Source organism: Paramormyrops kingsleyae, chromosome 8 (genome assembly GCF_048594095.1).
Source record: "Paramormyrops kingsleyae isolate MSU_618 chromosome 8, PKINGS_0.4, whole genome shotgun sequence".
In the NCBI taxonomy this organism is placed as follows: domain Eukaryota; kingdom Metazoa; phylum Chordata; class Actinopteri; order Osteoglossiformes; family Mormyridae; genus Paramormyrops; species Paramormyrops kingsleyae.
Window position 1 is genome coordinate 15,347,244 of NC_132804.1, and position 16,446 is coordinate 15,363,689.

General features: G+C 48.1%; 1 protein-coding gene across 1 annotated transcript in view; it reads left to right on the top strand.

Annotated features, from left to right (window-relative positions):
• Positions 1 to 16,446, top strand: part of LOC111839860 (semaphorin-3F-like) — a 69,824-nt gene that overhangs the window by 32,577 nt on the left and 20,801 nt on the right. Inside the window, exons 3-5 of the mRNA XM_023804143.2 lie at positions 11,745 to 11,905; positions 12,191 to 12,253; positions 14,450 to 14,569. Coding sequence (XP_023659911.1) covers positions 11,745 to 11,905; positions 12,191 to 12,253; positions 14,450 to 14,569 — 344 coding nt within the window. The remainder of the gene's footprint in view (positions 1 to 11,744; positions 11,906 to 12,190; positions 12,254 to 14,449; positions 14,570 to 16,446) is intronic.

Genomic DNA, 16,446 nt, shown 5'->3' on the forward strand with positions numbered 1-16,446 from the left:
GTTCTGGCACATGAACACATGGTTTGGAGATGGACTCTCACTCCATTCCAGCCCCGGATGGCATGTGCAGGGACTCCTAATTAGGAAGTAGCTGTCAGTACCAGGGTTGGTGGCATGAGGAGGGGAGGAGCGGTCATATCAAAGAGAGAGCAGAGAAGTGGGAGATAAACCACGAGCAATGCCAAGAGGCCAGCCAGACCAAAACCAACCTGCTAATGGCGTATCCCTCTTCTGTGTGGTTAACGTACTGGCAGCTTCATTGGGACCCACGTTCTGACTGTAGCGTGCACAGCTGCACAGTAAGCTTTAAATCACGCTCTAATTACAGAGCCAGCTTGATTGCATATTTGCGTCGTACAGTAAATTGCACTTGTCTCGCTATTTTGCTACATTTGCCATGAATGGTATTTTGTCTCACTTCCGTTGGATTGAGCAAAGAGCTCAATGGTGACTGAAACCGTAATTAAGGAGAGCACAGAGAAATGTTATTTGCTATGTGTCACGCTCTCTATACTAATGCATTCGTTACCTTTGCTAATGAGTGATGATTTGTGTGTCAGATGAGAGCCTTTGATACTGTTTGAGATTTGCAGAGGCAGACACTTGTGTTGGGTCTGAATTGTTGGGTATGGGAGAGCTCTTGATGCTAAGTTCGATCTTGTTAATAAGTAGAATATGATCCAGTTTGGAGAGTGGAGGATGAGGGGATAAATTAGAACCACCCCGCCCCCCCCCAAGAAATTTGCACCTCACAGAATCTGTGACAGTTCCTCATGGCGTCCCTTTCCATCCCAACACCACCTTCTTTAGTTGTTTTGATGTCCTGTGAGGAGGTGCAGCTTGCTGGCACTTGGTGGATCTCCCCAGGAACTCCACGCTAAAGACATGCAGCTAACCAAAGGCAAATGAAAGTTTTGAAGAAAGTATTTGAATATCACACCTTTCTTGATTATTTTTTTTTTCCTCTGTAACTAAGTGACCTAATTATATAAGACAAATTAAAACAGTTTTGAGGACAAAGGGATTTACAACAGGTTGCCAGGTGAATCGACGGTTCTGCTTGGTCTCTCTCGCTTCACCCATGTATCCTCAAGACCTGTATTCTCTCTTTGAGTCCTCAGAGCGGTCTGAATTTTCCTCAATTAGGTGGCAGGACCAATTAGTGCGATTAGATCATGCCTGGCATCAAGAATGAATATTGGAGACGCAGTGAACAGGCAGAAGTTACTGAAGTTATGATAAGGTTTGAGTATAGAATTATGCTCATGTAAAAATGCAGAAGTGATGCAAAAAGTGATAAAGTGAGATTTTAGCTGGTGTTGTGCGCCGCCGCTCCCTGCCTGTGAAGGGTTAAACCTGCGGCTTTTTCCCATGAGAGTGTGCTGTGAGATGTGGGCCACTTTTGAACGCCGCCTAGCAAGGGGTCCAGAGGGCTGGGAGAGGACAAAAATGCTGCGCTGTTTATCCATCGCTAATCGCTAATCACTTTTATTACAGATGAATGCTCTGTAGTAAAGGGGCCGAAAATGATGAGGCAAAATGTATGACCATGTTGACATATCCGTGGGAATATTGGATTTAACTCCTAATCCTGTTTCCTGTCCTGTTGGCTTGAGAAAGTGGACACCTGGTGGGTGAAGCAAGCGTGAGGCCAGAGCAGTGACCAGGCAGGAGGCACGGCTGCTGAACATTTGTTAAAAAGGTCCGTTTCCTTTGGGTCTCGCACATGGCTCCTTTTGGGACAGGACGCAGTTAAAAGGAAGTGATGACTTCGAAGTGACGGGAAGCGAACGGGTTCAGCTGGGCCAGTGGCCTGCAAAACGCACACGCACGCACATACAGTATGCGCACTGCACCGAATATAAGCAAACGATGAACTGGCTTTTTTTTTTTTTTCTCTCTCTCTCTCATTTTACGAAAAACCCCCCAAGATGGAATGAAGATACAAACCTTAACAATATTAGCATGGGGTCACAACTGATGCATTCCCCGAAGAAGCTTTGACTTCATAATGGCTGCTGTCACATTAAGCAGATCTCTGTACATTCCTGCTTTCTCGGAGGGGTTTGTTAGCAGTTGTTCACCCCATGTGTGACCTCACAATCTGTGGAGGTCGCCTGACATACATCTGTAAACTGACAGGTGGAAGCCTCTGCACATAGATCACCCGCAGGATCCGTCCACAGCTCCCCACAGGCTGCGATGCGCCGTCACATGATCGACATGCCGGGCTTCAGCTAGTAGGTCAGGGAACACACAAGTGGTCGTGCTGCAGGCCTGTCTTTGTCAGCCTCGTCACCATGACCACTTTGTCCGTTCTGCAAAATGCATTAAGCAGCAGAACTTGCTGATGAGTTTTACGCCTGAGGAATTGAAATCAGTTGCATTAGTAAGTGTTTGGAGTTGTGAATGAAGTACATCCTTTGTGAAAAGCGCCACTGGATCCCTGGGTCGTTTCGTACTGTGCCGGCCCATTCGGCGCTGGACGAATTGCTTTTGAAACACTCACAATAAGCCGGCGGGCTGTTTTGATGACATGTCGTTTTCATTTCTGCTGGCAGAATATTTGCCTTTTGACTAGCTGAATATGGAGCGGGGAGGTGGAGCGAATTTGCCTCATTCATGTCAGTTAAATTAATTTCAGCCCCTGTGCTGAATGACATCCCCCCCCCCCCATTGGACGTGAATTTCAACAGGCCTTTCTGTCTTCGCTTTTTCTGCTGATGCAGGGGTACCTTTTTCGCTCTGAGATGAGCACATGCTCCTGGACCGTCACGCCCATCTTTTCACATACATTAACCCAGCTAACTGCTCTAATACCTGGATGGGAATCTGTTATAACTCTGAGTGGACATCTGACATAAATATGCACCGCTCTAGCTGGGTGGAGTTTCAAAGGAACCTGAGGAGATTGCTCCGATTAACGGAGAAATCATAACCTGCCGCAAATGCAGAAACATGGGGCTGATGTTAGCATGTTCTCTGACGTTCACCCGCTCTTTCGCTCACACTTTCACTCACTCACTCACTGACCTCCGTGACGCTGCTTCACCTTGAATTCTTATAGTGGAAATGTCACAATCAAAGGTAGGACTCAACTATGTGACTGATCAGTGACTGATCTCGCAGACAATGATCTCTCTGGGTCTTTTTATTGTCATATTCCCCTTTTTCTGATTCTGTTGTGGTTGGGAGCCCCTTTACACTGCCAAATCCCCTTTTCTTGATGATACCCTGACCTTGAGCTAACTGTGGGTTACACTTGTGCAGGAGAGGCCAAAAAGAGACTCCATATGCTACTTATGATCATGAACACCCCTGTGTGTGGATCAGCAGCAGAGCTCTCACAGTGATGCAGTATCGGAATGCAGACGCATCTCCTGATTCCGTTTCCCCCAAATGTCAACCACGAAGCCTGATGTTCTCTGGAGGCTTCAGAGGATTCCAACGCCAGTTGTCTGTGCATAGCGTTCGTCACTATCAATCAGGAAGTAAGGCTGCTTTTCTCTGGGAGGATTACAAGCCACAATTCACTGGCCCGGCCCAGATCAAGCTGCGGCTGAAAAGCAAACCTCAGTGTTTGCAGCAGTGGCAACACTAATGCCAGGAACGACACTTATGTAATTAAGAAAGACACAGGCGAATCTGCGATAGGATTCCACATGCTCTCTCAGTTACTAAACTCGGTGTTTGTCCAAGTGCCAGGTGGTTGCACGGTATCCTCCAAGTCTTTGGCGCTGGTTGGAGTCGGCTTGGCTGGATGTTATACGTGGGAACTCGCCGGTTCCTTTTCAGCACAAAGTCCTGATCTCCTCTGTGTCTGCTCTTGGCTTCCACCTTTTGAATTCCCGGACCCCCTCAAAGTTGAGGTGGGCCACCATTCCTGGTGTCCGCAGCACGTCGGCAGCGTCTGTCCTCTGCTAAGCCCTTGTTTCTGATTGAATGAAAATTTGGAATGTGAACCTGGAAAAAAACTACATTATCTGTCCTGTCAGATCATCTTAAGGTCAGCTGGATGCTTCCAGTTTTAATTAACGAACCCTGTCATGTGAAACTAATCGAAAGTGGGCAATGATAAGGTGTCTGGCTCTTCCTTATCCTCGCTGCAGCTGTCTGCTCAAATCGATAGCCTCGTCTCCTTCGTCTCGCTGGCGCTGTGGTAGGTTCTTCACAAGCTGGAGTGACCCAACCCCCTCACCAGAACTGCCTGGCTGTCAACGCTGAAGAGGCCAGGAACAGGAAACAGTAGGCAGACTCTCAGGCCGAGTCGTTAGCATACCTTATTGGGCCATCCGCTTTCCCTGAGAACTGAGATGAAATTAGATACAAATTGGTGCCATTAGAGAAGTGGGAATAAATGGTTCCTAATTATAGAGGGGGTCAGGGAGGGGCAGCAAGGAGGCGCTGATGTGAGTAAACAGAGGATTGTCGCTGCGGAGAGCGATAAGGCCAGCGCTGTTAAATGGCTCCTCTGATCTCCAACACCTCATTACCCTGAACGACAAAAAAAAACCAGCTGCTCTAATTTTGGACCACCATGATGCAGAAGGATGATCATGCAAGGCTGCCTCAGGTCTGCGGGAGACGGGGGCCATTGAGTTAGGGGTCTGTGGGCATGTGAGAATTGTGGAGCAGAGCAGGTGACAGGGTGTCCCCCCCCCCCCCCCCCATCTGAATGCGGTTTCTCGCATGGGTACAGTCGAGCCGGATCTTGGCTGGGCCACGTCCTCCTCTTTATTGGGATTTTGTTGCCAAGGGCTCGGGGGTGGGGCATGGGGGGGCAGCATGCCGGGGATACCTACAGAGCTTTTGTTGGGTGCTGGGGGAGATGGGCCAAGCCTGATAACACCTCCACATGCAGGTATCCGATGACAGCGAGGTAGGCACCCCCCCACCAACAGCTAAACTGGCACAATGGGGGCCTTTCTGGAGGATGCCGTCTCTGCATTGGAGATGAGTGAGCTGGCCAGAGGTCGCCCTGGGTCCCAGGCTGCTGCAGGAATCTTTCCTCTGGGCATTTTGTTTCTAGCCTCTTTCTGTGAACCATGGTCGTCATTTCTGCGTTATGTCCTTCTTTGCTGCTGTTCTTATGCTAAGTGTTTATGAAGCACTTGAGGAAATAGTCAAATCATTTGAAAGGCATTAACCTGTTTCTTGGGGTTTTCGGGATTGAAATCTAATTTATGGCTGAACGGTTACTGCCACCCTTGAAAGGGTATGGCGGAGGGCCTGCCATTGTGTTTGTGGTGCTGCTTAGTCCGCAGCACGTAACACTACAGTGTCCTCAAGGAAATCAGAGGAACATTAACTCACTTTAAGCCTGTGTGTTTAGGACCAGAGTATCCCTGTTAATACCAGAAGCGCTCTGTGTGTGTGTAGAGGGGCGGTGTTTACATCTGGACAATCCATAGTGGTAGCAGAACTCAATTCTCAGAAACAGACCTCTGGGGATGGGGCACAGTACCAGTATCAGTACCCGAAGTGCGTCTCAGATCTCCATAATCGTCTGACCTACCTCTCCATGCGTATCTTGGATATTAGTGTTGGGTTTATGTGTTTCGGCCCAGTTCCTAACGGCTTCCTAATGTCACCTGCTGCCTGCTTGTCTCTACATGGGTCATTCAGACAGAAGACGGAGCTACAGTCTTGTTGTGCTCGTTACTCACCTGCTATCGCATTATCCGATAAGAGAGGCCGTGCAGACCGCAGGATATCAGTGCGAGGCTGTTCCCAGGGCCGCATCTCATTGGAGAGATAACAACTCGAGTGTGGAGACCTGAGACAGGCAGCTGCCGGCACTCTGATTGGCTTCATCTCGCCGTTCAGGCAGAAAGAAGCGCAAATGACCTGTCAGCATGGCCAGTCGATTTGGTCCCTGTGGTTTGCAACTTCAAGCATTAGTTTCATTATCCTGATTCCCACTACTAAAGCCCTTCATCTCTGGTCACTTTGGATCATAACGTTGCCCAAATGAATATAAATTTACCCAGCACCATGTGTACGAGTTAGCAGGACAGGTGGGTCCAGATTAAGGGCTGGTACTGTTGTTGTACTGTTCAAGTTCGGAATCCTCCTTTTGTTTTCCCATATCTCCTTCTCATTATCCTCTGTGAAGATACAGTTTGACAGAAGAAAGGTGATCGACCGTGAAGCACTAGTCCACACAGTTTTGAGCCTGAGGCAGGAGTGCTGTTGATGAATGTGTATTCAGGGTTGCCAACTTTGGTCAGCCGGCTGGTGTGAGATTTTCAATTCAAGACAAGTCTGCACACTCATTTACATGTATGTAACCGTTTTATTACCTTGTAAATAGTCGTGTAGGGTTTGCAAAGTACCCTAACGCTTTTGATGTAGCTAATTTTAGTTTTATAATGGAATAATATAGATTTGCCGTAAGATTTATTGCGTGACCGTGAGACTCAAAGTGTGAGTGTCACGCCAGATGCGTCAGAGTTGGCAACGCAGGTGTAGTGCGATCTCACTGTGTAGCCTCGCCCGCAGCCTCACACGCTTCCATTATCCCATAACTCTTATCACTGTATTTGATTTGCCAGGAAAAATACATCTGGGTGCAACTGTGTACTTTGTGTTGACTTACCCAAGCTGGAATTTCTAAAACTAGATACCACGCACTTATTTAAAAAAAAATAAAACTGATGATCTTTATTTTGATACGTTTTTATCCACTTGATGGCCACCTAAAGCCAAAACACTGTCTTAAGGTGATTTTAGAATGAACATTGTGACGTTATCTAAATATCTACTTGGACCTTTTTGTATTATTAATAACATGCAAAGATGATATAATAGGTACATACAAAAGTAACTGCAACTTAAACAGCCTAAAATCTAAATATTAGGGGGTTCTGGGAGCAACTGCAGCATAAACATGGACCAGACGGGTCAGGTCCTGTCCAGTCCCAGAGCCCTTGCATGTGTGGTGCCGGCCAGTCCATGGCATAGGTTGTCTTTTTAAGAAAGAGCCGTTACTTAGTCTCTTTGGATATCTCCTGCCTGCTGCTTGACGCGTCGGAGGAGGAGAATGACGGCGCACTCAGGTTACCTTCCGATTTATACACAGAAGTAATTATTACATTAGATGCATTGATCCTAAATGAGTTCTTGGTCCATTTGTGACTTTAGAAAGATATTTTAGGGCAACTTAAAGAATGAATGAATGAATGTTTGTATGTATGTTAGTTACATTTATAGAGCATTTTTCAATGACAACCCAAAGCGCTTTGCAGAACCAATCGGGAGCCGTTTCTACCACCGCCGCTGTGAAGCACCCACCTAGTTGATGTGATTGGGGTCTTTCTTTGCCAGTATCCTCATCACACAGTAGCTAAGGTGGTGAAGGGGCAGGACAGAATTCACCAGTTAGATACAGGGGATGATTAGGAGATGGCCAGATCTGATAGTGGGCGATTTTCCCAGAAGTAACATACAAATGGGTAAAATGACAATGGCATGCTCTGCATGAATGATGCCATCTGGTTAACTAATGAATAAGTGGTGGACAGACATGTATTTAGTGTCTGCTGGTTTACCCTGAGGGGAAATGCAGATGCTGATCCTGCCACCCTGCAGCCAGAGGTGTTTCTCCAGAGCCCATTAATTGCTTTAGAGGCACAATGTCACGTGTGATGGGATTCCACCTATCGGCCACCCCGCCCTCTCGTCTCGCTGAGCACTTCACCAGCTGCACCGTCTTTTGGAAGCTCCTCAGTGTGAGAGGACATGTGGATATACCAAGTCAGGGTTAAAAAAAAATCCGGCTGGACAGGGTGTGGGTAGGGCAGGACAGTCTCGCATAGCTAAGCAGCAGAAATGTTCTAGTTCAGCCATCAGAAAATGTGACCTAGTAGAGCCACACACCCTGCCTTAAGTGTCGGGATGTTGATTCAGAGACTCCTTCTGTGGAGGTCACAGTGTCATCAGTCTGTGGTGTGGAGTTCCTCACCCCATTGCTGTCAGAAGCGGCACCTGCGCCCCTGCTTCAGTTTCCAGAGCACAGCGGGTGACCCGGAGCAGGGGATGAGTAGGATGCCGACATGTATATGTAGCAAAGGGCTGGCGAGTGTGACATTTTCCAGTGGGCAGCCTCTGGGAGAGGGTGGGCTGCCTCTTGGGGTTTCCTCTTTCGTGCTGTGGAGCAGATGATTCAGAGCCGGCTGCAAGGCCACCCCCTGGAGGCTGTGGCAGCGAGCCATAGGTCCGCCAGCTGCCCGTGCCCGTCAGTGTGGGCAGTAGGAAGGTGTTTGGCAGCCTGGCCTGAGAATGGCGCTCCCTACAGCTGGCTTTTGCCACTGCGCCATGTCAGCCACACTCTCCTGGCAGTGGGTGCCATTTCCCGAACCCGGAACTGAACCTCCTTCGTGGACATCATCCCACCTCACCCTGTCAAGAGTGACTTTCTGCCTCTTCTGCCAGATGTTCTTCATATTAGACATCTCATTCTTTAAGGAATAAAATGAAATTCTACTCCATGTGATTCTGGTTTTAACTGGAAAACCTGTCAGTAGACCGCTCAGCTCTTGATTAGGTCATCTTATAGGTGATTAAAACGAAGAAATTTATCATGGTTGTGGTGATCTTCCAGGTTGAAGATGTCGTACAGCATAAGAAAAATATGCTATATGTTATTTTATGGATTTATTCTTCGTAGTAATTGATACCGCCATTTTGTTTAGTCAGTTGGGACACTAATAAAATTGCGGCTGATAGTTTAGGGGGAATTGGCTGTCTGGGTGAGTTTCCCAGTGAGGGCTGCTCTTCTCCCAGCTGATCTTCTGCTAGGTTTGATTGACCCCAAGCTTGAAAAGGAGCAGACTTCAGCCCCGCAGGAGAGGATGCCGCTGCAAAGGCTGCTTTGGTCGATATGAGGAATCTGAAAAAAAATTGTTGCCATGGGTGAAAGTGAATTTGTGCATAAATAAGAGATGAGATCGGTTGACTAGGTGCCTGGACATGCAGGATGTGAGCAGGAAGGTTTCTTTTATGAAATGTGAAACAGGGCATAGTCTTTCAGGAAGCCTTACCATGAGCGAACGTGGGGAACATGCAGCACGCAATCTGCTTGTGGATTCTTGCATTCTTCCACATGGGCGAGAGCAGCAGTCGCTTGCCATCCAAAAGTGAATCAGCCGAGTGTCGTCGGGAACTAGATTGGTGTGGAATTAAAACTGAATCCTTGTGATAATGCCCCACACTCTCAAACTGGGCAACAGGTTACGCATAGCACATGGGGGGCGGGGGGGGGCGGCACTCAAGCCTCAACAAGATGCAGTGTGTGTGCTCCAGGGCAAGCAGGTAAAGTTCTACCCCCAGAGCCAGAAGATCTGGTTGCTCCAGTGGCACCTGAGATGGTTTCCCGGTGCCCAGTCCACCATGCTGCCAGTCCTTCCAGCAAATCCATTTCAGATTTGTCTTTCCTCCAACCAAAAGCCAGCATTTCATTTTTCCCTGCTAACTGCACCACCTCCATTCCTCAGCAGGATAAAGAGGTGGGGGTCACTCCCAAACAAAGCCCCACACTGTGAGAACAACCCCATCAGTCCCTCTCAGTAGGAGAAAGGCTAAATGCATTGAGTGATGGTCTACCTCTGTGGTGTATTAGGTCCTAATTGCTGCTGTTTATGTTTGGATCTCCAAAAAGGGCAGGAATAATGGAGTGTTGGTGGCATCTTGGTGTTCTGTGACAGCTAACAGCACTGGGACTCTCTGTCCCCCAACTGGAACATGGCGCTGGGTGGGGGGTCTCAGCAGGGCTTTCCCCTGATGGAGCAGCACAGCCCTTATCCCGCTCCTCCCCAGCTTGCCTCCTCATTTCCCGTTCATTCTCTGTTCCCTTGGTTTGGCCCTGGTTCTGGCATGTGGGTGAAGGCCAGCTTGTTTCCTCAGGTGTCCCTGACGATGCCTGGTGTTGGATTCCGCGGCTCCCATTGCAAACCGCGGATTAGCTTTTAGCATGAGCCATTTTACTCCAGCAGGAAACAGTGACTTACTCTTCACAGGATAATACACAGTAGCTGGCCAGGCTTTTGCTCCCCCTGCTTTTTATTGTCTCTGGAGCCCCAGGACTTTTATGTCGCCTGGCTGTGAGGAAACCATGAGGCAGTGGAGTCGGGCCCCTGGGTGGCACCTTAAAAAGACCAGATCTCTGCGACACGTCAGTCTTACCCCTTGGCGGCCTCTCGGTACATTAATGGGATTTTCCCAGCAGATTAGTACATTTTACTGGTGATTATGTCTACGTGCAAGTTCTGGAGGTTAATCTTTCAGGTCGGTATAGAAGCATTTAGCTCAATGGCATCTATAGCCATACTGGATACTGAGCAAATGACACCTTAATAGAAGGACAGTTTAATGGAGAAATTGGTGTCCACTTGCCCAGTTGCTTTGGGCTCTTTGCCTGTCTTGTGTGGATCCTGTAGGACACTGACGGGCGGAGATTGTGACCTTGTTCCTCATGGGAAGGGAAGGTCCAAGTCAACCTGCTGTCAGTCAGAATGAGGGTTTGGGGCTCGTCAGAGAAGCTGTTCATACACACCGTGCCGCACGTTACCACCGGTGTCACAGACTAAACCTGCATCTGCGTAGGTATGAAAAACTGGTCATGTGAGTTCACTGCAGAACAAAGACGCTCAACAAAAACCCCAAAGTTGACTTTAACCCCCGTGTTGTGATATGTGACATTTTGTCAAGTTGCTCGGAGGTACTTCCTGAAAGGCGTGACGATAAACCGGAGAGAGGAGTCACAGTGGTTTAGTCAGGAATTCATGGCTTTTTGAAAGGTACATTGCACATTTTATTATTAACTGTATTTGTGGAGGCGGTAACATTATACCCCCTTATTAGGTGAAAAGCTTAAAGATGCAGCCACAGACTAGCAGCTGATCTTGTTTTTAGTTTAAGTGAATGACGACATTTATATTTGTAGTGCTTTGACTTTGGCTCCAAAGCAGACGACTGTTTATGATTATCCTGGTGTCCTGTAAATGACCCCCACCCCTCCAATGTCCTCCAAATACTGGTTGGTTGTAGGTCCTTGCAGCATAGTAACATCGTGGGTGTGGGGGGTCACATCAATGACTTCATGATGGTTTCTTTTGGCCTTCATCTGCTTCCATGTAAACAATTTTGTGCACAGTGCCCCCTGTGTTGTACACCAGACCGAAGGAGAAAGGGATAATTTGGACACTTCCTTGTCAGAGGTGAGACGTCCCTAAGAATGGTCATAATTATAGTGTATGAGGAAAACCGGGGAAAAAAAACCCCCTAAAAATGGTCTGAGGTTACGAGTGGCTTAAAAAAGCTGTGGACGAGAAGGGACAGATTATATGATTTGCCAATGGCTAACCAGAGTGGGGGGCGGGTGGTGTTTATGTGGGGGGGCAGTGGCCTGTGAAGTGTTGATGGTCGGAGGTACTGCAGCAGAACACCGTGGTCACGCCGTAGCCCATAAGCACGTGTTGAGGTTTGGTTTGTCTGTGTATGTTTACCAAACCATGAACACTGTTTCCTGCTGCTCCCAGTTTGGCCTTCGTGCTTACAAATGCCACCTTGTTTGTTTTCTCAGCCTATTCCGCAGAAATTTAAAAAATAAAAATGTCTACGGGTCTTTTGGGGGAAAAGTGCTCACCTTAGGACCCTGACCTCCGGAACGGCTTTGCCAGTCAGCAGGATGCGTGTGTTTTGTATGCGTCTCCTAATAAGGCTCTTCCACTCCCTGCCCCCACCAGACCTGAGGGCCACAGGGTCGGCCCAGCACTTCACCTACCTGCTCAACAGCACCGACTACCGCATCCTGCGCATGGACGAGGACCACGACCGCATGTACGTGGGCAGCAAGGACTTCATCCTGTCCCTGGACCTACACGACATCAACAAGGAGCCTCTCATTGTAAGACCCCCGCCCCTGTAAAACTGCCTTCCGGTCATCCCCTCCCTCAGCCACTCACACCCCGTGTCTAGGTGCCATCTGGATGCACCCATATTCATCTTATACTGGAGCTCGTTCATTCTCTGCAAATTTTGTAGAGAAACACCGTAAGTAGGTCATTTGGGAGTACTACTCATCTGGGCAGAGTCCTCCGCGTGGGTCCGAAAAGTATAAAACAAATTGATGTGGATTGGAGGCTGTGGTGAGTTATGTTATTGCTATAAAATGCCATTTCTTTCCCTTCAGATGCACTGGCCCGTGTCCCAGCAGAGGAAGACAGAGTGTGTTCTGTCTGGGAAAGACACCAACGTGAGTACTTCCCTCAGCCTGCGCTCTCTCTGGATGTTTATTCCTTGGGATTTGTGGGTTTCGTGTTGGAAGATCCCAGGCGACAACATGGAGACCTATGTGATTCCCGTGTTTCTTCCCAGGGATGGACCTCAAACACTGAGGGCCTTTTTTTTTTTTGCCCAAAGCTGTATAATGTTTCCAATTTTTTTTTCAACTCAATATGTGATTAGGAGCATGTGGCTTGTTTGGAGAGAGACCAACAGCCCACTGCCCCCCCCTCCCCCTCAGACACACACACACACACACACACACACACACACACACACACACTGAGACCTGCACTAACACACACACACACACCCTGAGACACACACACGCGCCGACACTCTGACACACACACACACATTTTGGCACTCTGGCTTTGCGGAGCGTGCGATACTTGCCAGCGCAATATGTTTGAATGACCCCCTACAAGGGGAACCGTGAGGAGGGGCTTTTTGTGGCTGAAAAATAAACAGGAAGGACATGGGGGACCCCCTCGCAAAGATGGTGACACAGCATAGAAAGGGATTAAAATGGGCCCTTGAAGGGGGCCTGGCTTCTTGCTGTCCGGATAAAGCGGCAGACAAACTGGAGATCTGTCCTTCTACACCCATTATCGCCGCCTCCAGCACTCTCTGCAGTCTTCGTAATGGATTTACACAAATCTGTGTGGCCATTATAGCGGAGAAAGGGAAGGCTTTGCCAGAGCCCTCTCAGCTGTGTCGCTGACTTAGAGGCTATCTTGGACCGGACTCCGTGTTAGCGAGACTCTCACAGCCCCGTCACCGAGGATAATCGGCGCGGAGCAGGCCGAGGTGACGTGTCAGCCTGCCTCAGTGCCACCGCGAGGCAGGAACGCCGTGCGGTAGCCAAATACCCTGAGACGCCCATTAAAAATCTGATCCGTATAGCGGTGACAGTGTTCTGGGAAAACCCGTGTCAGTGTGGGGAGCCGGCGACATGCAGAAAAGGCACGGAAAGGTGAAGCGCGTAACCTTCGGGATAGATAATGCAACACAAAGGCTCATTGGCTGCCCTCGGTGTGGAAATGCAATGGAACTGGTGTGGGTTACGCTATAAGCCTCATTTGGGGGGGCCTTAGGCAAAGGTGCGGGGGGGGATTGGTGCAGGATGTGGCTTGGCTCATTGGAGGGGTGCAGTTCTGGGTAGTTGTTCTAAGCTTTTCACTTTTGCTTGGCAGGTGTAGCACTGACGGTTAGCCGTGCTGATTGGACAATACATCCATTGCTGGGGGGGGGGTCGGTCTTTTGCTTGGTGAGGCCAAAGCAGCTGGAAGGTTAAGCCAGTGGTTGTGGTAACCATGACAACCTCCCAGGCTCCTCAGGGAATTATGATAAACCACAAATTAGCATTTCATACAGAAAAGAATGCTTATCAATAGAGGCGATGTGTGTTAGCGCGGGGGTGGGGGGGGGGGGTAAATTAAACTGGGGTTTGTTCCTAGCCTTACAGGCCCCTGTTTTCACTGGATTCATTTACACTTCACACTTTGACAGTCACGTTGGAAGGAAGCATAGCTGAAGCGTGGATTTGCGTACATGTCGACCGAAGGTTGCAAAGCCCATTCGCTTGGTTTCTGCATGGGACGTGAGTCACATTCCTTTAGCCAGACAGCATCACCAGCTAACACTGGCGCTTTAAAGCAAACGGTCCCATATGTTCCACCCTCGGCTTTTTACTGGAAGATCTGCCGTTAATTATGATGGAAAATGGGCTGGAGTGTAATAATGTATGTATGTCTGTTTAACAGGTGTCATCAGTCTTGTGATTATGGATATTGCTGTGTTGAGAGGAGGTGCCTCGTTTTTAACATTTCAGTGTTTCAGAGTTTGCTAATTCTGATCTAACGTTACCATAAAGGACTCCTTAGGGTCTCTCATTTCTGTTCAGTCACTTCAATGCTTGTTTCTGGATGCCCATTTTCTGTGGGATAGCAAAGAAGCCCCCCCTTTTTAAAAGGGGGGATTATATTATGAAGCAAAGGCAGAAGGACCCAAGATGGCACCGTTAGGTTGGATGGGGGCCATGCTGTGTGTGTGTGACTTGTACTGCAGGCAGGTGTTTTATGTTGCATGAATATAATTCTGTATTTCTTGTGAACAGGCTCCCTTACAGGAGCGTCTGATATTCTGCTTTTTAACCTGTTCACAGGGGGAATGTGGCAACTTCATACGTCTGATTGAGCCCTGGAATCGCACCCACCTCTACGTGTGTGGTACCGGGGCCTACAATCCTGTGTGCACCTATGTCAGCCGAGGACACAAGCCTCAGGTAAGCCACGGCTACAGGTCTTCCATATCATCTGAGGACCGGCCACCTCTCTGCTCTTTTCTAAGTTTTACACAGTTTCTGGGTCAGTTCAGTGCCCCCTTTGCACTGAGGATTAATGAACATAAGGGAATTCTCCGCCTACCATTCATACACCTTCTAACATGGACAAAAACAGGAACAGCAGCAAGAACAATAATAATGCCGCTAAGTATGGATATTGTGAACTCCCCTAGGGCACAGTGTCAGAGTACCCCCTACTGGGCAGGGAGCATAATGCAACCAAACCCAGCCCTCAATGCTTATTAATTTTCAGGTCCCCTGCCACACAGAGACACACACATATTTGTATTCATATCTTTGTGGGGACCGTCCATTCATTTCTGTGGTGGAAAACTCTAATCCCATCAATGACAAACTTAACCCCTACCCAGGCCTAACCTTAACCATATGTGCTTTCACACTGAAGTTCTGGAACCTGGTCCCGGTTTACAAGACCCTGGGCTCTCAACCTGGAACTTTTGTAGCTCCTGGCCACTTTTGTGTGTTGCTTTCATACCACACAACAGGAACTGGGAGCTTCATGATAATTAAGCATGGAAGACACAAAAAGTTTGTAGGTTAAACTTCACATATTTCCAACAAAACTACACTGCCACACCAAGACAATGGAAGATAAATTAGTCATATTGTTAATTGTTTGTTAGTTATTGTGGGCGTCGGTCACGATCAATATGGGACATAGCCTTTTATTTATATTTTAGTTGTATCACCCGAGACATGTTCATGATTCTCATTAAACCTGGTCAGTAGATCAATCTTTCTTTCTCCACGCAATAAAAACAATGTAACTTTATTCCACTAATAAGCACTAGAAAGATTCACTGCCGGCACTAGCAATATTGGAAAAAAGTACATTGGTTAGCGATTGAATTTTCAGCAGAAATATGAACACGCAAGCAAAAAAATATTGATGCATCAAATATAATTGGAGTGTAAAAAAATTTCCATCTGCTATGATATTTTTCTCCACTTCCACATAACTTCCAAGTTAGCAGCGGTGCTTGTGGTCAACCAAGTCAGCAAGTTTATCGCTGTAAACGCCTCCCCAGTAGCTTGTGTTCTAACAAAAAGTACCAAGTCTGGAGTAGGTACGAAAAAAGGGTTCAGGAACTGCCGAGTTCCTGTAGTGTGAAGACAACAAAAGTCCCTGGTTCCAGGAAAAAAGTCCAGGTGGTTTGATGGCGCCTCATAAGTAACCAAACAAAATACAAGACCCTTGCCATTTTTAGTGTTTTGATTGCAGTCACGGATTTTTCTCAAATGAAGGTGGTCCCCACAATGTCAAGTTCCTATAACATTGTGGACACACACACACACGGTCACACGCGCATCCCTGCCAGTACCTTTGGACCTCCTCCAGCTGCCATCTCGGTAGTCCATTGTTGACTCCCCAGTATCCTGAAAAAAAGCATTTATCTGTTTCCAGTATATTCCAGTATGTCAGTGTGTTCCCATGCTCATTACGTCCCCGATATCAATTATTAAGTCCAGCATAAAGCCTGTGAAGGCCGCTCCATTCTGTGCAGCACCTGCCCCTGTTGTGCATCACGGTGCACCTCCAGGCTCTCATTACGGGCTGACAATCTTCCCCCGCGGTGAATGGATAGCACAGACATCCTGCAGCTGGAATGGAGCCGTGGCAATCTGAAATCATATACCTCCAATGCCGTCCTCTTCCAGACAGGAAGCGGAGTCCACCGGTGCATGAGCTGGACCGCTGCAAGCTGCCAGAGGTTTCAACACTTCTCTGCTGCGTGTGCAGACACACGTACAGACACATACCAGACTCAGTCGTCTCATGCGATACTCCGATGTCG